The sequence below is a fragment of the Stegodyphus dumicola genome, chromosome 1 (assembly GCF_044657685.1).
Source record: "Stegodyphus dumicola isolate Sdum_Otavi_A_Nest chromosome 1, ASM4465768v1".
In the NCBI taxonomy this organism is placed as follows: Eukaryota; Metazoa; Arthropoda; class Arachnida; order Araneae; family Eresidae; genus Stegodyphus; species Stegodyphus dumicola.
This window is the reverse complement of record NC_140768.1, coordinates 138885396-138913338: the sequence shown is the minus strand read 5'-3', so window position 1 is coordinate 138913338 and position 27943 is coordinate 138885396. Positions and strand designations below refer to the sequence as shown.

Genomic DNA, 27943 nt, shown 5'->3' with positions numbered 1-27943 from the left:
GAGAAGTGGTTGATTCACTGGGGTTGAAAATTATTAATAAAGAAGCGCTTATTATTTTCACATTTAGATGCAAAGATGCAAAAGAGCGCTTCTATGATATCGTAGAAATCGTATTGCAAAATGTAAGCCATCCCAGTAAAAAGATAAAAATTAACGCAATAGTTTGTGATTCTATAACACTAGGGCAAGTAAAAGTTCCTTCTCGGTGGATACGAAAGATGGCGTTTGAGAAGGGAATAGAATTAGCAGATGCTGGTACGAGTGACGAAATTCAAGTATTAATAGGTTCGGATTATATTTGGGAAATTTTAGGAGAACGAAACGTGAAGATTTGTAAAAAATTAGTCGCAACAGAAAGCACTTTCGGTTTTGTGATTCAAGGCAAGGATGAAGGATCGAAGTGTAAGGAAGCAAGAGTTAACCATATAACTGTTGTAAATGAGGACTTAGATTATGAAAGAGTTAAAAAATTATGGGAATTAGAAGCAATTGGGATAAGTTCGGATAAAGAAATATCTCTATCAGATAAAGAAATTTTAGAGTCATTTGAACGAAATACAACTTACAAGAGTAAAAGGTATGAAACTCGATTATTGTGGAAAGAGGGTGTTGAAGGTTTAAATAACAATTATGAAATCGCGAAACAGCGTTTACTATTTTTAAATAATAAGTTTCAGAAAAATAGCAAGCTATATTTAAAATATAATGAGATAATTAATGAACACTTGAGTGATGGTATAGTGGAACGGGTAGATACGTATTTAAATAGTAATTTGAAAACGGGGTATTACATGCCTCATCACGCGGTAGTGCGCGAGCAGAAGGATTCTACAAAGGTTCGAATAGTTTTTGACGCTTCTTCTAAAAGTAAGGGAAATTTATCACTTAATGATTGTTTGGAAAGCGGACCTAATTTAAATCCTGATTTGCTAAAGATTATCATTAAATTCAGGGTACATTCAATTGCGTTTTGTGCCGACATTCAGAGTGCATTTTTAGAGGTAGGCTTAGCTAAAGAAGATAAAGATTTTTTAAAGTTTTTGTGGATAAATGAAGAAGGGTCAAATCTCGATCACAGTAATCCCAACTTACAAGTTCTTCAACACAATCGAGTTCCTTTCGGGGTCAAGTGCTCACCTTATTTATTAACAGCTACAGTAAGACTGCATTTAAAAAAGTATGAAGATGCCTACGAAGAGGCATGCAGTATGTTAAAAGAGCTTTACGTAGATGATTTAATTTCTGGGACAGTTAATGTAGCAAAGGCCTTACATTTAAGCAAGGACATGATTTTCATTCTTAGCGAGGCCAGTATGAATTTACGTAGATGGGTTTCAAACTCACCTGAGCTGAATGAACTATGGAAACTTAATGGAATTGACTCTCGTGAAACATCTGAAGACTCTTTGGTACCGTTGAAAGTTTTAGGTCTTATCTGGGACAATGTCAATGATAATTTGAAAATAGATATATCTCAGTTTGAGAAGTTACAAAATAACAAAGTAACTAAACGCATCATTTTAGCAGCATGTGGTATGCTCTTTGATCCCTTAGAAATTATGAATCCATTTACTGTTCGAATTAAACTCTTAATGCAAACTATGTGGGAAAAGGGTATTCAATGGGACGAAAGTGTTCCCCTTGATACAGAATTAATATTTCAGGAATGATTTAAAAGAAGTTGAAAAAATAAAGTTTTTCGAAATTCCCAGTCAGTTCTTCAGTGATATGTGTTGGAAGTTTATAGAAGTTCACATATTTTCTGATGCCAGTCCCAAGTGTTATGGTGCCGTAGCATATTTTAGATTTAAGAAGAAAAATAAATGTAAAACAAGTTTCATAATGTCGAAATCCCGTTTGGCTCCATTAAAAAGGGTAACACTCCCTAGGCTTGAACTTTTGGGAACATTAATTTCTGCAAGATTAGTTTCGTATTTGCAATCGATATTTCCGCAGTTGGATAAGGGAAATATGTTTTACTGGACTGATTCCCAAATTTGCATTCACTGGATCAAGGGATCTGCCAACGAGTGGAAACAATTTGTTAGAAATCGTGTGGTAGAAATCAAGGAGAAAACAATTTTAAACAGTTGGTACTTTTGCAGTGGGAAGACAAACCCTGCTGATAAACTTACGAGGGGGATGGATGCTGAAGCTCTAATTAATGACAGTGATTGGTTTTCTGGGCCACCCTGGCTTTCAGAAGTAGATATTCGACATCACATAAACGAAATGAATACCGAAGCTGACTTGCAAAACGTTAGTGAAGAACGAAAATGTGTTATTTTGAAAACACTTGTGGAATCTACAGAACCGTTACTAAATCTTGAACTGTACGGAAAATTAAACAAAGTACTGGGAATAATGGCTTATGTTCTGCGCTTCGTGAACAACTGTAAATCCGCTCGTGAAAAGCAATATGGTGTGCTTACCGCCTATGAGTTACGGAAGGCTTCAGAATTTATTATAAGAAATGTTCAACTTAATGAATTTTCAGAAGAAATTAAGGCTTTAAAGATAGAACAACCGATTAAAACTAAAATCAAAATCATTTCACTTAATCCATTTCTAGATGAAAACGAAATTTTAAGAGTAGGAGGTAGATTAAGAAACGCAGAAATTACCAGAGAAAGTAAACATCCCATTATATTGCCAAATAATAATCACTTCACAAAATTAATAATACAGCATTATCACGAAAAACATTTACACGGAGGGTTGCATTTAATGTTATCCTCAATAAGACAGAAATACTGGATAATAAGTGCAAAGAATGAAATTAAAAAATGCATTTGGAAATGCATAAAATGTTGCAGAGTACGAGAAGTAACATTTATTCAATTAATGGGAGAACTACCTGCGAGTAGAGTGATTCCAAGTAGAACCTTTTCAAAGGTTGTCATTGATTATGCCGGCCCATTTTCTGTGAAAATGAAAAGGGGAAGAGGTATAAAACCAATTAAATGTTATATCTGTATTTTCGTTTGTTTAGCTACAAAGGCTATCCATTTAGAGATTGCTAGCGACTTATCAAGTGAAGCATTCCTAGCTGCTCTAAAACGATTTGCTTCGAGGAGAGGAAAACCTCAAGAAATAAGAAGTGATTGTGGAACTAATTTTATAGGTTCAAATAAAATCCTCAAGGAAGCAGTTTCATCTGTCCAGTCAACCTCAGAATTTCAAAGGTGGTTAGCAAATGAAAACATAAGGTAGATATTCAACCCGCCAGCTGCTCCACATCATGCTGGTATATGGGAGGCAGCTGTTAGATCTATGAAGCTGCATCTAAAGAAATGTGTTGGAACTCAAATTTTGACTTATGAAAAGTTTCTAACCGTAATTGCACAAATTGAAGCATGCTTAAATTCGAGGCCAATAACACCGGTCTCCAGTGATCCCAATCATTTGACAGCTTTGACTCCTGGACACTTTATTATAGGGACTTCTTTAACAGCTGTTCCGGAACAAGATTTAACCGAAGTACGAGTGCCTCCATTGCAAAGATGGCAACTAACACAGCAGATGTTCCAAGGGTTTTGGAAGCGGTGGTCTAAAGAGTACCTGTGCCAACTACAGCAGCGTAGCAAATGGAGACAGCCTAGCAGAAATATTCGTCTAAATGACTTGGTTCTCATTAAAGAAGATAATATGCCTTCATTACGTTGGAAACTCGGGCGAGTAATAGAAGTGTTTCCTGGAAGAGACAATAATATCCAATTCGTTAGACTAAAAACTGTGCACGGGGACATTAAACGTCCTATTACCAAACTGTGTCTTTTACCAGTTGAAGAACATTAACTTAAGTGTTTGTTTCATATTGAATATGTTTTATTATTATTTTCATTTCTTATTGTACTAATAATTTTATTTGTTTGTTCTAGTTTAACCCTCATAGTTAACGTTTCAATATAGTAAGCTATAAGATGTTTTGCTAGAAGATTGGTAAGTGTAACATGTAATTTTATACTTTTTGAAGGTTTTTGTATGTTTTCAGTTTCTATATTTTTCATTTACTTGTTTGCATATATTGAAGATTGTATTAAGATGAATGTAATTCATCGGGGGGGGAGGATATTTTGGCCTCCTCGGTGATTGCGGTGATTTGTGCCCAGAGGGCGCACCGCACAAAGAGTTAGTTGCGTTACAGAACGTAAGGGAAGCGGACACGCCAAAATGTCGGGCGTATTACCGCTAATTGAGGTAATTGCATCGTATCTGTCAGGTGGCAGAAAACTAGTATGATGTATCAATTCACATGCCAGGTGGCAGAATATGTCTATCATGTACATGCCAGGAGGCATAACGCTTGTAAACATGCCAGGTGGCATACGACTTGTAAATAAATTGTAAGTAAATGTACAGTAAAATATCTTGGTGCAATAGATCAAGGAACAAGCATCAACAACCTTCTGATCATTTGGATACGTACATTTTTTTCTGGTGACACCGGACTTGATTTGTGGAGATGAAGAATGGACGAAGAAAATTAGTGAGTTCATGACTGAAAAGCCAGGATTTAACGCGAAGAAATTCGTGGTAGGCCCTTTTTCATTTTTCCAGTTTTGAATAGAATTGTTGAATAAAAATCTTAATGATTATTATAGTTGATAGAATCTAATGTTAAAATGGAGGTTATGAATAAGGCAAAGAAGTTGCGTACGGTGACGCGTAACTTAACTACCAAGTTGATGAGTAAAATAGATTCTGCATTGTTAGAAGAGGGTGAAACCGCGGATGAGAAATTAAAAGAATTACTCGAAATGTTACTTGAAAAATCGCAGTTGTTGAAACAATACGATTCTGAGATTGAAAAACTTATAATTACGGAACAGGAGTTGGAAACAGAAGTAATTTCCGCGCAGGAATATCAGGAAAGAATTATAAGTTTTAAATGTAAAAATTCAGGAAAAATTAAGAAAAAACGCGTGTAAAGTTGAATCTAGAAATTCTAGTGGGGAAACTATATCTCCGAAGTTGAAAACTTGTGAAGTTAATACTTTAAAATTGCCAAAATTAACGATTACAAAATATTACGGTGATCCTTGTTCTTGGCTTGAATTCTGGAATCAGTTTAGTAATTCCATTCACCAAAACGAAAGTCTCAGTTCGGTTGACAAGTTTTGTTATTTAAAATCGCTTTTGGGAGGTTTAGCTTTAAATGCTATTAGTGGATTAACATTTACTAGTGAAAACTATACGGTGGCTGTTGATATACTAAAAAACCGTTTCGGCAGAGATGACCTGCTAATTAATGCGCATATGAATAAATTGTTGAGTTTAGAACCTGTAAAATATTCCGGAAATACGGCTTCTTTGAGGAAGCTTTATGACGATATAGAAATACAAATAAGGAATTTAAATTCTTTAAATGTTACTAGTGGTTCTTATGGACATTTATTATCCCCTATTTTGTTAAAGTTAATACCCGAGAATTTAACTCTAGAATTCACTAGGAAAAGAAGTGATAAACAAAATTTCGATGTTAATGAACTACTAACGTTCTTGAAAACGGAAGTGGAATGTAGGGAAACATCAATGATGTTAGCGCGTTCTAAGAATTTTGATGTAAATGAAACATCAATACGAAACAAAAGTTCCCATTAAGGTTATCAAAATAAATCTTACATGCATTCTAAAAGAAATGATTACAGTACGAATAAGCAAGGTGCTTCGGTATTAAGTAGTCAAAGCGAAACTCCCTCTAAATACTTTCAAAAATCACATTTTAATCCAAATCGAAAGTTCTCTACCCCGCCTAAGAAACAGAATCAAAATGTCTGCATATTTTGTTTATCTGCTTGTCATATGAATCATGATTGCGCACTTGATTTAAAGGCTCGCCGAAAGGCATTTATGGATCGAGGTTTATGTTTTATTTGCTTTTCGAAAGGGCATCCAAGGCGTTTCTGTGCTCATAAAGATGAAAAATGCAGACTGTGCAATGTCCAAGGTTTACATAATTCGTTAATATGTGACGCCGCATCGAAAGGTTTAGCGACGGATACTTCCAATCAGACAAAACAAACGCCAATCCCTGAAGCTTCTCTTTCGCTCTCATGTAATGAAAATAATAACAAAATTAAACTACCGACTTCCGTTCTTTTACAGACGTTTTCGGCAACAGTTAGGTGTAAAGGGGGGAACGAAAAGGAATTACGTTGTATGCTAGATTCAGGGTCAACAAAGTCATTCATCTTACGAGAAGTGGTTGATTCACTGGGGTTGAAAATTATTAATAAAGAAGCGCTTATTATTTTCACATTTAGATGCAAAGATGCAAAAGAGCGCTTCTATGATATCGTAGAAATCGTATTGCAAAATGTAAGCCATCCCAGTAAAAAGATAAAAATTAACGCAATAGTTTGTGATTCTATAACACTAGGGCAAGTAAAAGTTCCTTCTCGGTGGATACGAAAGATGGCGTTTGAGAAGGGAATAGAATTAGCAGATGCTGGTACGAGTGACGAAATTCAAGTATTAATAGGTTCGGATTATATTTGGGAAATTTTAGGAGAACGAAACGTGAAGATTTGTAAAAAATTAGTCGCAACAGAAAGCACTTTCGGTTTTGTGATTCAAGGCAAGGATGAAGGATCGAAGTGTAAGGAAGCAAGAGTTAACCATATAACTGTTGTAAATGAGGACTTAGATTATGAAAGAGTTAAAAAATTATGGGAATTAGAAGCAATTGGGATAAGTTCGGATAAAGAAATATCTCTATCAGATAAAGAAATTTTAGAGTCATTTGAACGAAATACAACTTACAAGAGTAAAAGGTATGAAACTCGATTATTGTGGAAAGAGGGTGTTGAAGGTTTAAATAACAATTATGAAATCGCGAAACAGCGTTTACTATTTTTAAATAATAAGTTTCAGAAAAATAGCGAGCTATATTTAAAATATAATGAGATAATTAATGAACACTTGAGTGATGGTATAGTGGAACGGGTAGATACGTATTTAAATAGTAATTTGAAAACGGGGTATTACATGCCTCATCACGCGGTAGTGCGCGAGCAGAAGGATTCTACAAAGGTTCGAATAGTTTTTGACGCTTCTTCTAAAAGTAAGGGAAATTTATCACTTAATGATTGTTTGGAAAGCGGACCTAATTTAAATCCTGATTTGCTAAAGATTATCATTAAATTCAGGGTACATTCAATTGCGTTTTGTGCCGACATTCAGAGTGCATTTTTAGAGGTAGGCTTAGCTAAAGAAGATAAAGATTTTTTAAAGTTTTTGTGGATAAATGAAGAAGGGTCAAATCTCGATCACAGTAATCCCAACTTACAAGTTCTTCAACACAATCGAGTTCCTTTCGGGGTCAAGTGCTCACCTTATTTATTAACAGCTACAGTAAGACTGCATTTAAAAAAGTATGAAGATGCCTACGAAGAGGCATGCAGTATGTTAAAAGAGCTTTACGTAGATGATTTAATTTCTGGGACAGTTAATGTAGCAAAGGCCTTACATTTAAGCAAGGACATGATTTTCATTCTTAGCGAGGCCAGTATGAATTTACGTAGATGGGTTTCAAACTCACCTGAGCTGAATGAACTATGGAAACTTAATGGAATTGACTCTCGTGAAACATCTGAAGACTCTTTGGTACCGTTGAAAGTTTTAGGTCTTATCTGGGACAATGTCAATGATAATTTGAAAATAGATGTATCTCAGTTTGAGAAGTTACAAAATAACAAAGTAACTAAACGCATCATTTTAGCAGCATGTGGTATATGCTCTTTGATCCCTTAGAAATTATGAATCCATTTACTGTTCGAATTAAACTCTTAATGCAAACTATGTGGGAAAAGGGTATTCAATGGGACGAAAGTGTTCCCCTTGATACAGAATTAATATTTCAGGAATGATTTAAAAGAAGTTGAAAAAATAAAGTTTTTCGAAATTCCCAGTCAGTTCTTCAGTGATATGTGTTGGAAGTTTATAGAAGTTCACATATTTTCTGATGCCAGTCCCAAGTGTTATGGTGCCGTAGCATATTTTAGATTTAAGAAGAAAAATAAATGTAAAACAAGTTTCATAATGTCGAAATCCCGTTTGGCTCCATTAAAAAGGGTAACACTCCCTAGGCTTGAACTTTTGGGAACATTAATTTCTGCAAGATTAGTTTCGTATTTGCAATCGATATTTCCGCAGTTGGATAAGGGAAATATGTTTTACTGGACTGATTCCCAAATTTGCATTCACTGGATCAAGGGATCTGCCAACGAGTGGAAACAATTTGTTAGAAATCGTGTGGTAGAAATCAAGGAGAAAACAATTTTAAACAGTTGGTACTTTTGCAGTGGGAAGACAAACCCTGCTGATAAACTTACGAGGGGGATGGATGCTGAAGCTCTAATTAATGACAGTGATTGGTTTTCTGGGCCACCCTGGCTTTCAGAAGTAGATATTCGACATCACATAAACGAAATGAATACCGAAGCTGACTTGCAAAACGTTAGTGAAGAACGAAAATGTGTTATTTTGAAAACACTTGTGGAATCTACAGAACCGTTACTAAATCTTGAACTGTACGGAAAATTAAACAAAGTACTGGGAATAATGGCTTATGTTCTGCGCTTCGTTAACAACTGTAAATCCGCTCGTGAAAAGCAATATGGTGTGCTTACCGCCTATGAGTTACGGAAGGCTTCAGAATTTATTATAAGAAATGTTAAACTTAATGAATTTTCAGAAGAAATTAAGGCTTTAAAGATAGAACAACCGATTAAAACTAAAATCAAAATCATTTCACTTAATCCATTTCTAGATGAAAACGAAATTTTAAGAGTAGGAGGTAGATTAAGAAACGCAGAAATTACCAGAGAAAGTAAACATCCCATTATATTGCCAAATAATAATCACTTCACAAAATTAATAATACAGCATTATCACGAAAAACATTTACACGGAGGGTTGCATTTAATGTTATCCTCAATAAGACAGAAATACTGGATAATAAGTGCAAAGAATGAAATTAAAAAATGCATTTGGAAATGCATAAAATGTTGCAGAGTACGAGCAGTAACATCTATTCAATTAATGGGAGAACTACCTGCGAGTAGAGTGATTCCAAGTAGAACCTTTTCAAAGGTTGTCATTGATTATGCCGGCCCATTTTCTGTGAAAATGAAAAGGGGAAGAGGTATAAAACCAATTAAATGTTATATCTGTATTTTCGTTTGTTTAGCTACAAAGGCTATCCATTTAGAGATTGCTAGCGACTTATCAAGTGAAGCATTCCTAGCTGCTCTAAAACGATTTGCTTCGAGGAGAGGAAAACCTCAAGAAATAAGAAGTGATTGTGGAACTAATTTTATAGGTTCAAATAAAATCCTCAAGGAAGCAGTTTCATCTGTCCAGTCAACCTCAGAATTTCAAAGGTGGTTAGCAAATGAAAACATAAGGTAGATATTCAACCCGCCAGCTGCTCCACATCATGCTGGTATATGGGAGGCTGCTGTTAGATCTATGAAGCTGCATCTAAAGAAATGTGTTGGAACTCAAATTTTGACTTATGAAAAGTTTCTAACCGTAATTGCACAAATTGAAGCATGCTTAAATTCGAGGCCAATAACACCGGTCTCCAGTGATCCCAATCATTTGACAGCTTTGACTCCTGGACACTTTATTATAGGGACTTCTTTAACAGCTGTTCCGGAACAAGATTTAACCGAAGTACGAGTGCCTCCATTGCAAAGATGGCAACTAACACAGCAGATGTTCCAAGGGTTTTGGAAGCGGTGGTCTAAAGAGTACCTGTGCCAACTACAGCAGCGTAGCAAATGGAGACAGCCTAGCAGAAATATTCGTCTAAATGACTTGGTTCTCATTAAAGAAGATAATATGCCTTCATTACGTTGGAAACTCGGGCGAGTAATAGAAGTGTTTCCTGGAAGAGACAATAATGTCCGAGTGGTTAGACTAAAAACTGTGCACGGGGACATTAAACGTCCTATTACCAAACTGTGTCTTTTACCAGTTGAAGAACATTAACTTAAGTGTTTGTTTCATATTGAATATGTTTTATTATTATTTTCATTTCTTATTGTACTAATAATTTTATTTGTTTGTTCTAGTTTAACCCTCATAGTTAACGTTTCAATATAGTAAGCTATAAGATGTTTTGCTAGAAGATTGGTAAGTGTAACATGTAATTTTATACTTTTTGAAGGTTTTTGTATGTTTTCAGTTTCTATATTTTTCATTTACTTGTTTGCATATATTGAAGATTGTATTAAGATGAATGTAATTCATCGGGGGGGGGGGGGAGGATATTTTGGCCTCCTCGGTGATTGCGGTGATTTGTGCCCAGAGGGCGCACCGCACAAAGAGTTAGTTGCGTTACAGAACGTAAGGGAAGCGGACACGCCAAAATGTCGGGCGTATTATCGCTAATTGAGGTAATTGCATCGTATCTGTCAGGTGGCAGAAAACTAGTATGATGTATCAATTCACATGCCAGGTGGCAGAATATGTCTATCATGTACATGCCAGGAGGCATAACGCTTGTAAACATGCCAGGTGGCATACGACTTGTAAATAAATTGTAAATAAATGTACAGTAAAATATCTTGGTGCAATAGATCAAGGAACAAGCATCAACAACCTTCTGATCATTTGGATACGTACACCACGCAATTTAAAACGTACACCGAGGTCTTAAGAATATTTTATCAACTTTTTAATTTTAATTATTCAAATAAAAAGAATTTAAAATATGAGATGCCTCACTGAAAGCATTAAAATTTTTTATGAAATTACACTATCTGAATAGAATCATTATGCATATTTTCTTTTTATGATTACTACCTTAGGCGGCTACCTGTGCAGGCGGCTATTTTTCTTAAAATGATTTAAAGAAAGATTTAAAATATGGAATGCCATAAAGGTAATATTGGCTTCATTCTAAATAAAATGATAAGTTACACTTCTAAAGTATATTAGAATTTTCCGCATTTGACAATATTGTACATTTCTGAATGCTCACAAGAGCATTCAGAAATGCAGATGCTAGTAGGAATGCCTAAATATCCCGGGCGAAATATACGTTTAAACTTTTGTAAAAAAAAGATCTTTGATAAGATCTCTATGATTTGACGATCACTGGATTTCAGTCTATTAAAAAGAAAATACAAAGAAAAATAATCTCAATGACATTCGAAAGCAGTCTTCTCAATATATATGATATAAAGCACATCTTTCCTTTGCATCTGGTCCCACCAGCGGCCGAGCGGTAAAGGTCGCTGAACGCTGGTAGTTCGAATACCGCGAACGGGTTGGCTGCTTATTCGTTTTCGTGGTTTTCCCCATGTGTATACAGCGGCCGATCGGTAAAGTCGCTGAACACTGGTAGTTCGGTCCGAGGTTCGAATCCCGCGAACGGGCTGGCTGCATGGGCGTTTTCATGGTTTTTCCCATGTGTAACGTGTATACGAGCCAGTTTTCCTTAGAAGTCCTCCACGAAGGCATCCCTCCCCTTAAGCAGATAGCCCTAGTGTGCTTTGCCGTAATCTCAATAAACCAAATCAAACTCCATGTGTATACGAGCCAGTTTCCCTTAGAAGATCCTCCACGAAAGCATCTCTCTTTTTAAGCAGATAGCCCCCGAATGCTTTGCCATAATAAAATAAACGAAAAAAAATAACTCACTCTGCTTTGAGGCCTGAGGACAAACAATGCTTAAAAAAATACTGGCAAGGGGCTCATAAGGAGTATTCTTTATATGCTTAATATTAAAGCCAGCCAATAATTTTCAAAAATTTGACCAAATAATTCTGGACTATTTTCTGCACTTGTTTTGATGTGAAGTACCGTAGCTTTATTTAATAAAGCACCTGCCATTGACATGGCCATTTTAAGAAAATTGTTTTGAGAGAAAAGTATGGAAACGAGTATTTGCATTACTGAATTAAAATTTTATTACTTAATTTCAGGGTTCTACAAACAGATTCTAGGCTACAATATTGAATCTATACTAGAACGCAGACTGTGCTACAATACCATACTATAAGCTACACAGCTACACTAGAACATATGTATTTTCATGCATATATATTTATATCTATCTGTCACTCTATATATATGTCATAATTTCGAAGTACAGTCGGGGATGGCTGAGTGGTAAGGCGAGAGGAAGAATTTGATATTAAATTAAGTTCAGCCATTTACCATCTTTATTTCTACGCATATAAAATCATCTCAGTAGATAGTTATCTCATTATAATAAAATCCGATATATTTCTGTGATTCAATCATAATGAAATATGATAAATATTTATGTACATTGGTTTTTAACAAGAAATGACGCAGGCATTTTTAAGGAAGCGAAGTAGGGAAATACTAGCAATGTAGAAACTAGCAGAATAATGACTTAATTACCTCGCAAGAGGTATTTATACCAAAGTAATTTCGATTCTAGAGACAAGCTATGATTGGTTAATATTAGTTTTAGGTGCAATTTTCACGTACCGCTTCATGACGTAGAAAGATCTCGAATTTGGGAGAACAGATGAATTTAGGGAAGATTTCCAAATCTAGAATGTTAGTTTCGAGGGCGCCAATTACTTTTTTTAAAGCACTGTAGCAATTTTTTATATCTTATATATATATATTTTAACTAAGACCATTTGATCTTCTTTAAAAAAAATTGCATATTTTTCCCGACTGCAGCAATTTGCACAGATCGTCTATTAGTTTTCAACTTTGATTTCGAAATCTCCTTAAGATATTTATGACTTTTGAGTTTACGTATAAATATTCTTGCATATATGTATGTAATGAAAGCACAATTTTGGAAGCATTGATGTTAGAACACTGAGATGTAGAAGTGTAGCAATGTTGTAGAAGTGTAGCAGAAATCCCTTGGCTTGTTATTGCTGCTCTGGTGAGCATAAGAGTTCAGAATGTGATAAAAAAGAAGTGCAAGTGTGTATTAATTGCATAAGATTTAATAAAAAGACGAAAAATGCAACTAAGAAAGTTGATGTAAATCATAAGCCATTTTCTGGAACTACATTTATGATGAATCTTTCAGCTTCAAAAATTTATTATGGGTAAGTCCGACAATTTGTCTGTTTCTTTTGTACAAATAAATTTGCACAAATCAAAATTTGCTACTCAGCAACTTATTTTATATATGGAGGCAAATGACACTGATTAAGGAGCCGCACTTTTATAAAGGTGTTCTTCCTGGCTTTCCAATAATGTGGGAAATGTTATGTCATGATATTCCCTAATCCCCTACTGTGTGACGTATGCATTTCGTCAGCATGTGTTTCCCGCCTTCGGGAGAAGACGAGGATTAGCTGGCGAGCGGAGCAGACGTCGCTCGATCGCTCGTATACCATTTTCATTAATTGTAATCCTAATGTAATCTATATTTGTAAATAGTAATAAATGTGCGTTATCAACTATGGTCGATGCCTTTCCCCACATTTTGGGGGCTCGACCGTGCCTTTTATGCATGCGTTATAATCGAACCCTAGACACCAGCAATCACTAAAGACGTTCAGAAAGCTAACAAAGGTAAGACGTGCCTTTATGACGATTTAATATTCTTCTTCAAGCCAGACGACGTATGAGAATGAAGACGTGCCTTTATGACGATTTAATATTCTTCAAGCTGGACGACATATGTGAATGATGTTACATGCTACTTGTCCGTTCTTTTGATTTTGGACGTTAAATCGAAGTTCGATTTTGGATTACATTGGATTGTCCAAGATATATATTGAATTATAAGGACTGCCCCGAAGTTAGGTAGGCCCATTTTTCCCTAATTCGTTCATAATTTATTAGTATTACGATTTTAAGCTGTGTTTATACTGTTTAATTCTCATTCATACATACCCTATTTCATATTCATATTGTCCTATTTTACTGTTTAAAGAACTATGGCCCTAAAATTAGGTGATATCCCATTGATAGCGAATTCTCTTAAATATGGCACAACACGAGTTATTAAATTATTTAATACCGTGCTCGGATATTCCGATTTTGATCATTCTTCGCGAAAGCGAATGCGAAATTTTGCCGCGTTCCCGGACAGTTTCGATTTGGCAAAACATAAAGAACTTCTATTAAAAGATTTTTCTTTATCAGATTTTATATCAGTGGCGAATTTATTACATTTGGAAGCTTCCACTAATAAAGATGTTTTATGTGAAAAAATTTTTCATGCCCTCACTAATCTGACGGATTTTCACAGTTCCCTAGATGTTAGTTTTTTATCCGATGACGATCATTCAATTTCAAACACGGACAGTGCACCGACGCCTGTAGGTCTAACTTCTTCTGTTCCCCCTTCCCCTCCCTCCACGGCGCCAAGCCCAAATCGCGTTGTTTCTTCTGACGCGGAAGTAATAAATTTGAATTCGAGTCGCTCCTGTGTTTATATGACGGCGAACACCGAGATTCGCGAGGTGAGTCATGACTTATGGTTTATTTTGAGAGATCTTTCAAACACTTGCAGAAACTTTTCAGGCAATGATTCCTATTCAGTCCGTGCTTTTTTCAACGATATAGAGGATAATTTCCAATTATTCCCAAATCTTACCGACCAGCAAAAATTAGTTTTTGCGAAAAGACTTGTTGTGGGCACTGCTAAAACTTTTTTGTTTTCACAACGGAATCTCAATTCATACGACATGTTTAAAACAGTATTACTTAATGAGTTCTCTGATAAAATTACTTCTATTGAAATTCATAAACAACTCGAAAGAAGAAAAATGCGCTCGAATGAAAGCTCTTTGCAATATTTTATCGCCATGCGCGAAATTGCGAATCGTGGTGACGGTGTTATCGACGAGGCTTCTGTCATTCAGTATACCATTCAAGGAATACTAGGTACCCCATCCGATAAAATTATTCTCTACGGTGCAAAATCATATTCTGAATTCAAGGAAAAGCTACGCACTTATGAATCTGTAGTTACGACTAGACATACAAATATCTCTCATTCATCAAATTTTAAAAATACGAATAATGGCCCCAGACGTAGTACTGGACGAAAAAATTCAGACCAACAACACGACACGAATTTTAATAATACTGGTCCATCTAAAACTAAACCACAAACTTGTTTTAACTGCAATGAGGTCGGACACCTCTCACGGTCCTGTCCTAATCGTTCTCTTGGCCCAAAGTGTCTAACTTGTTGTCGTTTTGGACATAAATCTATGGATTGCCGCCCCACTACATCAAATGAGACTTCCACTCCACCTGCCGAAGTAAATACAGTACAAATATCTCACGGTAATATGTGTAAAACTGTCGTTATACTCAATAGCACAATTTCTGGATTAATTGACACTGGAAGTGAGGTCACATTACTGAACGAAAACACATGGATTCAACTTGGTTCCCCACCACTTTCAAATAATTCTGGAGTGTTAACTGGTTTCGGATTCTCGAAAATTCCTATTATTGGCTATTTTCAAACCATTATCAACATTGATAATCAGGACTTTCCGGCTAATATTAGAGTTGTTCCAAATCATTCTATGCAATTTTCTCTTATTGTAGGCTGTGACGTAATTAAAAATGCTAAATTAACTATTACCCCAGACGGTATATATTTTTCAAAGCCTCCCGAGCAATGCTTTGAAACTGCTCCTGAATCTTTCATTTTTGCAATAAATGACGATGTTCCAGCTTTTGATATTGGTTCAAATGTTTCCAAAGAAACTCGTGCTGCGGCAGAACGTTTGCTGAATTCTTATGTCCCAAATAAAACAAAGACGACAGATATTAAACTTAATATCACTCTATCCGATGATAAACCGATTTTTCACCCTCCTAGACGCCTTCCTTTTGTTGAACGGGAAATTGTTGACAAACAAATAAATGAATGGTTGAAATTTAAAATTATTGAAACTTGTTCATCTCCATATGCCAGTCAAGTTCTCGTGGTGCGTAAAAAAGACGGTACACCCCGTGTTTGCATCGATTATAGGAAACTTAATCGACTTTTAATTAAGGATCATTTTCCTCTTCCTCTTATTGATGACATTTTGGATAAACTTCAAGACGCGCAAATTTTTAGTACTCTTGACCTACGTAACGGCTTTTTTCGTGTGCCAGTAGCGGACGAAAGTAAACCATATACAGCTTTTGTAACTCACAACGGACAATTCCAGTTTCTCCGAATGCCATTTGGTCTTTCAAATCGCCCTTCAGTATTCCAGCGCTTTATAAATTATGTTTTTCGTGATTTAATTGTCAAAGGTTATGTTTTACCCTACATGGACGATGTAGTTATTCCCGCCAAAAATGAAAATGAGGCCATTCATCGTCTCAACCAAGTACTCAGAGTTGCTAGTGAATATGGTCTAGAAGTTAATTTTCGTAAATGTCAATTTCTTCTCAAAAAAATCGAATTTCTTGGACATATCGTTGAAGGTGGTCAAATTTTTCCTTTCCCTTCGAAAATAAAATCTGTAATTAACTACCCCGAACCTAAGAGTACGAAAGACGTCCAACGCTTTCTCGTTCTCACGGGATATTTTAGGAAATTCATCCCCTCATATTCTAGCATTGCAAAACCCCTTAGTGATCTCCTTCGTAAGGACACCCCCTTTCAATTTCATGCTGATCAGAAAGCCGCATTTCGCAGATTAAAATATTTGCTTTCTCAACAACCAGTTTTAAGTATTTTTAATCAAAAGAGTCCCATCGAAATTCATACCGACGCATCCATTGATGGCTTGGGGGCAGTCCTATTACAAAAATCAATGAATGATAACAGCTTTCACCCTGTCTACTACATGTCAAAGAAAACATCGGACAACGAGCGTAAATACACCAGTTATGAACTCGAAGTCTTTGCAATTGTTGAAGCTTTAAAAAAGTTCCGTACTTACGTCCTTGGTTCACATATTAAAATTATCACTGACTGCAACGCTTTTGTACAAACTTTAAATAACTTTAAAACTCAATTCGAGAAGGTTTTATATCTCCAAGATTTTGACTACGAAATTGAGCACCGTACCGGCTCAAAGATGGCTCCCGTGGATGTCCTCAGTCGCAGTCCATGTTGCATGACTATCCAAGACAGTGTCATTCTCCAATTTCGCAAAGCACAAGAAATCGACGAGCATATTACGGCTATTAAAGCACTCCTTCAAACGACGCCTTCATATGATAACTTTCTCGTTAAAGACGATCTCCTGTACAAAAACGTCAACGGCATTGACTTACTTGTGGTGCCTGAGAATATGCAGGCAAATGTCATTAAAACAGCTCACGAACGAGGCCACTTCGCCGTATTCCGCACTCAAGAACTTTTAAATAACGAATATTTTATCCCAAATTTGAAAGAAAAAATTGAGCGGTGTATCCATAACTGCATTCTATGCATCCTCAATAATCGAAAGCGTGGCAAACAAGACGGACTTCTGCACCCCATTGACAAAGACGACGCACCCTTGCACACGTACCATATTGACCACCTAGGTCCCCTTGCCACCACATCAAAGAAATACAAACATATTTTGGCAGTTATAGACTCGTTTACTAAATTCGTGTGGCTTTATCCGACAAAGTCTACAGACGCAGATGAAGTTATCAGTCGGCTGGAATCTCAAAGATCAGTCTTCGGAAATCCTTCACGGATTATCTCTGATCGAGGCCCTGCATTCAAATCCACTGCATTTGCAAACTATTGTGACACACAGAGAATAGAGCACGTTCTTATTACAGCTGGCCTCCCACGATCGAACGGTCAAGTTGAGCGTTTGAACTCCATTATTATTGCTAAATTATTATTTCTAAACGCTCCATAACCAACCCTGAGCAATGGTACCGCCATGTTCCCGCCGTGCAACAAATTATTAATTCAACTTTTCAACGTAGCATCAATTCTACTCCCTTTGAACTTCTCTTTGGGACTAAAATGAAATCGCAAAACGACATAAACATCGCTGCTCTAATCGACGAGGAGATCAAATCTGCATTCATTCAGCAACATGACGATCTCCGTAAGGACGCAAAACAGCAAATCTCTAAAGTGCAAGACGAAAATCGCCGTACTTATAATTTACGACGGAAACAAGCACAAAAATTTCAACTTCATGACCTCGTGGCTATCAAACGAATTCAGTTTGGCCCTGGTCTAAAACTCAAACAGAAATTTCTCGGACCTTATAAAGTCACCAGGCTCAAACAAAATGACACATATGATGTGGAAAAGTGTGCATTTTTCGACGGACCATCCAAAACATCTACTTGTGCTGAATACATGAAACCCTGGTCCAACAATATTGAACGTATCACTTAATTTTTATTAAACTGTCAGCATTATAGGTCCTCCTGTGTTTGGACAGATGACACCTGAGAACTTTCTAATAATTGTTTTCCTCATATCAACTTTTTAATTCATTTTGTCATACTAATGTTCTTTTTATTTTTAGTTAACTGCTGTGGTGTGTTTAATCTATTTTTTTGCTCCATTTGTGTAAGTATCCTCAGCTTTGTATCTACAGATTATCCTTTTCATACCTATGTTACTATATTATAATAAATTTGATGATATACTATGTTGCTTCAGGCGAGGTCGCCTGTCTGGTCATGATGGCCGAATGTGGAAAATGTTATGTCATGATATTCCCTAATCCCCTACTGTGTGACGTATGCATTGCGTCAGCATGTGTTTCCCGCCTTCGGGAGAAGACGAGGATTAGCTGGCGAGCGGAGCAGACGTCGCTCGATAGCTCGTATACCATTTTCATTAATTGTAATCCTAATGTAATCTATATTTGTAAATAGTAATAAATGTGCGTTATCAACTATGGTCGTTGCCTTTCCCCACAATAAAATGTAAAGTTTACTATGATTCCGAAGCAGAAGTTGTTAAGTCTGCTGTTATTGTTCGCAACCAGAATCTTTCTCCTTTTTTAGACTTAAATCATACAGTTTATAATACTGTTAAAAATAAATGGATCTGACTTGACTATTTGTTCCGCTTATTTCGAGCTCCAAACTAATATTGACATAGAAGTATTAAAAATTTCACAAATTTTAACGATGAAGAAACCATGCAATTTTTTATGTGGTATGGATTCGAATAGCAAATCAGCGATTTGGCATAGTCCTATTACTGATGCTAGAGGAACGAAACTTAGTGATTTTTATTAGTGCGAATCATTTGTTTCTACTTAATGAAAATCGCGGACCTACTTTCTGTTCCACGCAAGGCTCGAGTTATATTGACCTTACACTTTGTAGCTTAAGGCTGCTGCCATACGTTCAAGGTTGGGATATCTCTGAGGAAGATTCTCTTTCTGACCATAAAATGATTATCTTTGAACTTGTTTTATGCCGTCCGATTATATCTTCTAATTTGTGTACTTTTAATTTAAAAAGAGCGAACTGGTTTTTATTTACTGAACTTTGTAAGAGAGAATTTTGTAACTTGAATATCCTTCTTAACAGTTGCTATGATTGTATTGCATTAGAAAATGTTGTAAACAGACTTTCTACCGTTGTTTCTAATTGTGCTTTACTTTCAATTCCGATGAAGAAAAGTAAGAAGAATGGGGTCCCTTGGTGGTCTAAGAAAATTGATTGATATAGAAAGCATGTAAATGCTGCTAGGCGTAGATTCCAGAGAGAAAGAAACTGTCTTCTTAAAAATATTTATAAAATTAAATATTTCGAATTGCGGCATAAGTACAAGGCTAAATTAGCTAATACTAAGCTTGAGTCGTGGAGAAATTTTCTCTCAACTATTACTGTTCACAATGTCTGGAAATCTATATATAAGTATGGGGTTAAGACCAATTTTGCGAAAAGGATTGAGATTTCGGGAATTAAACTCCCGGATGGCAGTGTTACTTCGAGTTTGAGTGATACAATTGTTGCTTTAATGACACCAAGAGATAATGCGCGTGATGATATAAATTCTCATAGAACTATGCGCACTGAGTCTGATGGACCTTATATTTCTTTTATGGACTGTCCGTTCTCTAGTTCAGAAGTTAACAGTGTTATTAAAAATCTCAAGAAGAACAAATCACCTGGGCTTGACTCTCTTTCTAATGAAATTGTACAGCACTTTCATGCGGTGGATAGCACATTTCTACACAGACCTTTCAACCTTTGTTTACAATTAGCAGTTTTTCCAGCACAATGTAAGAGAGCTCGGGTTGTTTTGATTCCTAAAACTTTAGATATAAGAACCCCTTATCTTGATAATATCAGATGCATTAATCTTTTGCCCACTTTGGGAAAATGTCTTGAAACTCTCTTCATTAACAGAATAAATTGGTATTTGAGACAAAAATGCTTTTATAATGATTCTCAATTCGGATTTACTCCTCGGAAGTCCGCTGAAGACGCCATTATTCGCCTTTGTAATATCTTGCAGTGTGCAAAGAAAATGAAGTATACTACACTTCTTATTTTCCTGGATTTCAAAGGAGCTTTTGATAATGCTTGGTGGCCATCTATCTTAAAAATTTTAAAAGATTCTGGTATACCACATAATATCTATAACCTTCTTAAAAGCTTCTTGAACGAGAGGACTGCTGAGCTTCAGCTTGGGAACGAAGCTAAGGTTTGCTCTCTAGAAAAAGGCTGTCCTCAAGGCTCTGTATCCGGACCTACTCTTTGGAATATAATCATAAATGATCTTTTAAGTTATCTCGACGGTTGTTTAAAAATTGCGTTTGCAGACGACTTACTATTAATTTTCAAAGAAGGAATTTGAAAAACATTCTTTTGAGAGTACAAGAAGTTCTAGATTTTGTTTCCAGTTGGGCGATTTCTCATAAACTCACTTTCAATCCTTCAAAAAGTAAAGCTATGCTTGTTCCCAGTACGTTTGATGAACAAAATATTGCTTCTTTGATGCTCGATAATTCTCCGTTGGAATTCGTAGAAAATGTTAAATATCTTGGTGTCATTCATTCTTGACCAAAAATTAACATGGAAAAAGCACATTGAATTCCTTTCTGCTAAATGTGAAAAAATTATTAATGGCTTTCACCGAATTGCCAAAAATACTTTGGGAGTAGGCTACGATGTTAAGAAACTCATGTATAAGCAGTGTATTGTACCTTTCATTTCGTACGGCTGTCGTGCTTGGGGGCATTTTCTTGCCAAGAAGGTTAACAAAAGAAATTTAAGAAAGATTCAACGGAGAATTCTTCTTCGTATTATTAATGGTTATAGAACCTTAAGTTATGAGGCTACTTTTGTTCTTGCAGGAGTTCCGCCTATTGATTTTGAAATTGCATAGAAGAATAATATTTTTGAGTCATTGGCAACTCATGCTTCGGAAGACTGTATTAATGGACTTGTCCCCTTCACTGATCTTCTTCATCCCGCTTCTTTAGAACCTATAAATTTCTGCGATTATAAAGAGACTGCTGAAATAAGTTTTCATATGGTTTTCTTTACAGATGGCAGCAAGATGAACAACAAGGTTGGCCTTGCATTTGTTCTTTTTGAAGACCATTCCGAGATTTGTTTTCTTAGACACCGTATAAGGAATGAATGTACAGTTTTTCAAGCAGAACTTCTGTGCATTTATCTTGCCGTCAAATGGATCCAGGATCATGGGACAACATCCTCAAAGTACCTTATTTGTTCTGATTCTCTTTCTTCTCTTCAACTTTTGAACAGTATTACCAGCTGCGATAAATTAGTTATCGAAACCCTAGTAACTGTTAGTTCACTTAGAATTAGAGGTATTGATACCTGCTTTGCTTATGTGCGTGCTCATCATGGTTTCTACGGAAATGAAAGAGCTGATTTCTTAGCTAAAGATGCCTTAAATTTACCCATTGATATCAACATTAGCATTCCAAAGAGTTATTGGAAGTCTTTTCATTATAAAAAGCTTTTAGCTATGTGGAATGAGGAATACATTTCATCTTGTAATGCTGAAGTCACCAAAAAGTTCCTTCCTTCTATTTACCATAGACTGAATTCCGAGTCTTTCCTCTCGTTAAATTTTAAAGTGTCTCAGTTTTTATCTGGTCACGTTAAATTTGCAAGTTACCTGTTTCGTTTTAATCTACGATCAAACAATTTATGTGAATGTTCAAAAAGAGTTTCTCAGGATGTAGAACATTTGATTTTCTCGTGCTCTACATTTGATGGCCCTAGATTATGCTTACAGAACGATTTGAAAATGTTCGGAGTGACTTGGCCAGTGAACTTATCTGTTTTCGTGAAGTCCAGACTGCTGTTCTCTGCTTTTGTTCGCTTTATTTATGCATGTAATTTTTAATGTTCATTTATGCATGTAACCTTTGATATTCTAGTTAACTTACTTCTGTAAGCCCCCAGTTGTACATATGTGGTTGGTGCACGGGGAGTCTGTATGTTCTCAAAGGAAAAAAAAATTGTTTAACGTAGATGCTTGATCCATATTAAAGAGTAACAAGTAGAGCCAGATTAATTTCCGTTTTTATTTAAATTCGCATTTGTGGGCACAAGTCACTTGAGACTCCAATCGTGAAGGTTTCCGGAACATTTACATTTTTTATACTATGGCAATAGAAGCGAGCATAGCGAAGCATCCACGCAGCACAGAAATTGAAGCGAAAAGTGTCGCAGTAATTCAGAGGAAGAAGGAAAGAAGTCAAAAGTTTCAGTTTGAGTTAGAAAAGTTTTGGTTTATAATTACTTGATTGGTCATGATTAATTTGAATGACGCAGTTTAGACTTATAACGGTATTTTTAAGATAACGAGAGGAAGTTCCCAAATTAAATAAAAGAGGTAAAAGAGTCAACTAAAATTAGAAGTTTGTTTTCACATTTTTTATCTTACACACACACACACACACACACATATATATATATGTAAGTATTCATGCATGTATTCATGAATACTTACATATATATTTTTACTTCAGTCCACGAGCGGAAAATGTCCATCTCAACTATTTGTCCCTCCCAACTGTACACATCTTTAGACAGAGCCGTAATGGAAGTGAAGTTACGGCACTATTTTAAAATATTTTGCAAATTTCTAATATAAGTTACAGATTTTCCACTATTTTTCCAAAATGAATTAACTCTCACTTTCGAGATATTTTTTAAATACCGATTACTAAAAAAACTAAGTTTTATAACACCCTGAAAATTTTATTAGATTACAAAACTGACCCATTCCCGGCTTTAAAACTTGAATAATAAAAAATAATATTTATTACAAGAATTTTCTGTAATTTTTTATACTATGCATAGGGACTCTTTGCATTTTTGGTTGTTACTCTTATTACTGTTATTATTATCGTTACTATTACTGCTACTATTACTACACTACTAGGGTTGTTATTATTTTTGTTACTTTAATTATTAGTTCAAAGAGGCTTTGTCCCTGAAGGACTATTGTTTTCTTTTTGCGATATTGCGTCGGAACTCTATAAACGGCGTATCACTTTTCAAATCTTTGCCTCCAAATACTATCGCCCTGTATTATATTTGAAGAAATTAAATAATGAAGAATCTGCATAAATGTATGTATGTTTCTCGCATTGTGAAAAAATAACGGTACCTAGAGCCATCCAGTGTTGAATGACGTAATCCTACTGCAAATATGGGCATCTGAAAGCCTAAATTTTAAATTTGGAATTTGTTTTATGATCGATTTCATATTTTATAAAATTTTAACGAATTTTTATTAACAAACTCAACGATTTAAAAGCGAGCAATAACAACACTCTACGGGGGAAAACAAATTATCTCCAGCGCGTGGAACTGTGTATCAGTATTTCTAAAGGTATGCTCATTTTAAAATTATTTTACGACATTGCTGTTGAACTGAGTTTTATGGTTTAAGTGCAAAGAAAAGTACATGATATTTAATAAATAAAGGTAATACACAAAACGCCCCTTTGGATGTAATTTAAAATCTGAAATTTTTCAGATTGTTTTTTGTTATTGTTATTGTTACTGTTTTTGTTAATGTCATTATTATCGCTGCTTGACATTTCGTTGATATTCTGAAGTTTCTTAAAAGAATTTTTACTATCCCTGTGTGAGAAACCATTATATTATATTACTAGTGATGTTAATCCTTTTCATCATTGGTAGACAAGCAGACAACCAAGTGAATGTGTGGGTCTAAACTTTTCAAGGAGAATTTTCAATATGCTGACCAGAATCCGTGCTGAATGTCTGAAGCGAATTCAAGGCTTAAATAGTGCAAATACCTCCCACAAGGCACCAAATGAGAAATGATCAACCTTTCGACATATCTTTCAGTGGGTTTTTTTCAGTATCCAAGAAAATTTTCCTACTCCTATTTTTGCTTTCCAAACCCGAACATATAGCAGCATGTCAGGTTTTTAAAGACACATGTTTGGTTTGGTTTATTAGATTACGGCAAAGCACTCGAGGGCTATCTGCCTTAAGGAAGGGATGCCTTCGTGGAGGACTTTTTAAGGGAAACTGGCTCGTATACACGGCTAGACACCAAAATCTCATATTTAAGTTCAAAGCTATAATTTTTATCACCTGCACTATGCGGTTATCGCCAAAACCACCGATAGCTCGACACCCCTGGCAGTTTTACAACATGGTAGCGTCTCCTTATATACATGATAATTAATGTTGAAATTAACGTTATTTAAAATAATGTGAACTAATTAATAATCCCACGCAAATCTGTGTGATTCTACAAGTAGCATTGAGCTAGAATGAAGAGCAAAACTTATGAGAATTTTGTGAGTTTAATGCATATAAAGCTGTTCAATTTTAATAAATGTTTTATTAATAACATAAATGTAATTAATATAATTTATATAAAAATTATTGTATTAAATAAATGATAATTTACTGCTGAAAAGATCAATGCTGAAATTGATAGTGCTTGAAATAATATTAACTAATTAATAATGCCACTATATTTCTATGATTCTTGAAGTAGGACGAGCTGGAATGAAGAACGAAAACTTATGAGAATTTTGTGAGTTTAATACATATAAAACTGTTTAATTTTATTAATTGTTTTATTAAAATATAAATATAATTAATATAGTTTATATAAAAATTATTTTATTAAAGAAATGATAATTAATACTGAAATTAGTATGCTTTAATATAATATTAACTAATTAATAATGCCATTAAATTTCTATGATTCTTGACGCAGAACGAGCTGCAACGAAGAATAAAACTTATGAGAATTTTGTGAGTTTAATACATGTAAAGTTGTTTAATTTTATTAAATATATTATTTATAACAATATATAATTAATATAATTTACATAAGATTTATTTTATTAAATAAATGATAATTAATGCTGGAATTGATACTGTTTGACCTAATATTAACCAATTAATAATGGCATTAAATTTCCATGATTATTATTAAATATAATTTTATTAAATATAAAATGAAAAATTTGTATACATTATAATAACGCATAATGCCTTTGTGGCATGGGGGCACTTAAAAAGTAGAAATTCCTCTCGAGAGATAGCTGGTGAAAGGTGGGAAATTCATGGATCGGATGATTAAGAAGTTGCGTAATTTATTCTACTCTCTTTTGATTTTGAAATGTGCCTTTTTTGTTTAAATTCCATTACAGGTTTCTGCTGAGCGGATTATAACGATACTTCAGGTGAAGCCTATTGGTCATCTAAAATTCAAAACAGGATTAAAATTTGCTTGACTTCATGATTCACTGAAAATGGCTCTGAGGTTTCTGACGGTAACAGATAAAACCACTGCGTACGACGGCGAAGAATTATTCAGGAATGTGACCGGAGTACAAGATGATGAAATAAAACGAGTGCACACGTAAGTCTCAAACATAAATGAAATGAATTTTACATACTAAATTATTTTTCTATTTAAACGAAAAGAATTCTTTATATCGACAAATTGCATGAACTTTTAAAAAATGCAAGTCAGATTTCAGGGATAAATTTTAATTTTCCTTGAATCCAAATCTTAAAAGATTCTGGAATCTCTTGAATTCTCCATATACTACTAAAAATAATAATAAAATGCTTACTTAGTATTAGAACTTTTGAATTAAAGCTAAATATTTAAATTTACGCAGTATGAGTTTCGCAAAAGGCGAAGCAAATCTGTAGCTTCTTCCTGATATTTGGATCTACTGCCGAATAAAATTCCAAATAAGATTATTAGAAATTTTGTGTCCGGAGGCATGATTCTTAAGTGCACATTAGTATCGCAACAGAGAAAAGAATTTCAAGTACGGACCAATAATTTTCTGCCGTTCTGTGACGTTGAATCTTTGAAAGCTTACATTTACGTCTTATTTCGCCGTATTGAGCAATGTTTATGTAAATTCTATCAAATAAATTGTGAAATCTTCACAATTGTTTGTATTTAACCCAATTTCGCTTTGGAAGTTTTCGGAAGGAATCTACGATGTTTTAATTATTTTGTAGAGGGAACTGGGTGATAAAATATTTTTAATGGTAAGAACAGTAAAGATCAAATGATGCAGCTGGAAAGTACCATTAGAATCCTTTTGGTTCCAGTCTTAGAAGCCTCTCTTTGCCTTACTTGCGATACCGATGTAAATTTAGGAGTTATGCTGTCTGGAAACCTTAAAATACCGGATTTCCGGTTTTCCACGTAGCTTTATAACATTTCTTTTTTAGTTTTGGTATCTTTTGCAATCTCAGAAATTAGTTGGGTGGGTTTTAAGACAGAGAAGACACATGATCTTTTCTTCTTTCTTGACTTTCAATTTCCTTATGTAAACTGTTCGCGTACACATCTCAAGTAATTCGGATTATTAAAAGATTCACACTGGCCACGTTCATATCGCTGCCATTTATGACGCTGTGAAGCTTTCAACCATCTTTAAAAGCAGAGATTTGAATGTTAAAATAAAATAGATGTTTAACAGAGTCAATTTGCGAAACGCCATCGACGCCTGACGGTGTCTGAAGGTCATCCGCAATGTTCTTATCATTATTAGTATTTAAGTGAATAAGTTGATTTTAAACAGGCAATTTTAGTTGATTTTTGAGTGAAGTCCAGCCTTCGTCTTCTTTTGTTTGGGGGGGGGGAGTTGAAATTGTTTTCAGCAGAAATTTGCTTAGCTGAAGAGCTTTTTCTCTTTGCTTCACTCAAGCGAAATTTTCTATCGCCTGTGCAGGCTTCCATTGAGTAATCAACTTTAAGTGAGGGAATAACTTTCTTCCATTAATTTTGATGACGAACGTACAGTGCGCAGATTTAAGTTCTGCAATGACTTCAAAACAGAATTAGGCTCTCGAATCTGTGTAGCATAAATTTCATTGAACAAAGGTAGGGATTTGGATCCTCGCCTTGTCTACTCAGAAAATCTCTAACGCGATCAGTGATCTGATCTCGCGATGATCATTAACGCGATCAGTGATCAGATATCTGTGCAAAAGCACCTTCGTAATTCATTTCGAAAATTAGAACTTAAAATAGCGATTGAGAGTTGTAAGATCGCAAGGCAATTTTACAGCAAAAGACCGACAAACTTGGTTGGTTTAATACTATGTAGCTATCTTCAGAAGAGAATATGTCTGTCACAACAACTAACACCTGAATCTATCTGATAAATAATTTTGTACTGATCATTTGTTTAGTACTTCGCCTTTTAGTACGGCTTTGTGCCAAGAATTTAATCTCTATACTCTGTGAACCTGTGTAGCAACTGGCGATTAGGCGCAGTTACAGGTGCGCAAATGATGCGGCGAGGTTTGTCCATTGTTCTCTGAGTAATAAATTAGGGAAACTTATATTTTTAGTTCATTTCGTACTGCACTATTGATTCTGGCTATTAACCACTATGTTGGCCAGCCAGCGGCCGAGAGGTAAAAGCCACTGTAGTTCCGTCCGAGGCTAAAGTCCCGGCGAACGGGTTCGTATCATAGACGATTTCGTGATTTTCCCATGCGAAATGTGGAAACGAGCCTGGACGTCTGTTATGCGAGCACCAGATCTCAACTACTACAGTGCGAACAATAT

General features: G+C 35.3%; 1 protein-coding gene across 6 annotated transcripts in view; it reads left to right on the top strand.

Moving 5' to 3' along the window:
- Positions 1–27943, top strand: part of LOC118193164 (uncharacterized) — a 120924-nt gene that overhangs the window by 50195 nt on the left and 42786 nt on the right. Inside the window, exons 1-4 of one of the 6 annotated variants that reach the window (XM_085821343.1) lie at positions 3900–3942; positions 10083–10143; positions 24881–24922; positions 25548–25759. In XM_085821343.1, the coding sequence (XP_085677469.1) occupies positions 25650–25759 (110 nt within the window). In that variant the 5' untranslated portion in view covers positions 3900–3942; positions 10083–10143; positions 24881–24922; positions 25548–25649. Of the gene's footprint in view, positions 1–3882; positions 3943–10082; positions 10144–23449; positions 24923–25205; positions 25760–27943 lie in introns of those variants that run through there. The other 5 variants (XM_085821345.1, XM_085821351.1, XM_085821349.1 and 2 more) reach the window with 5 other exon arrangements.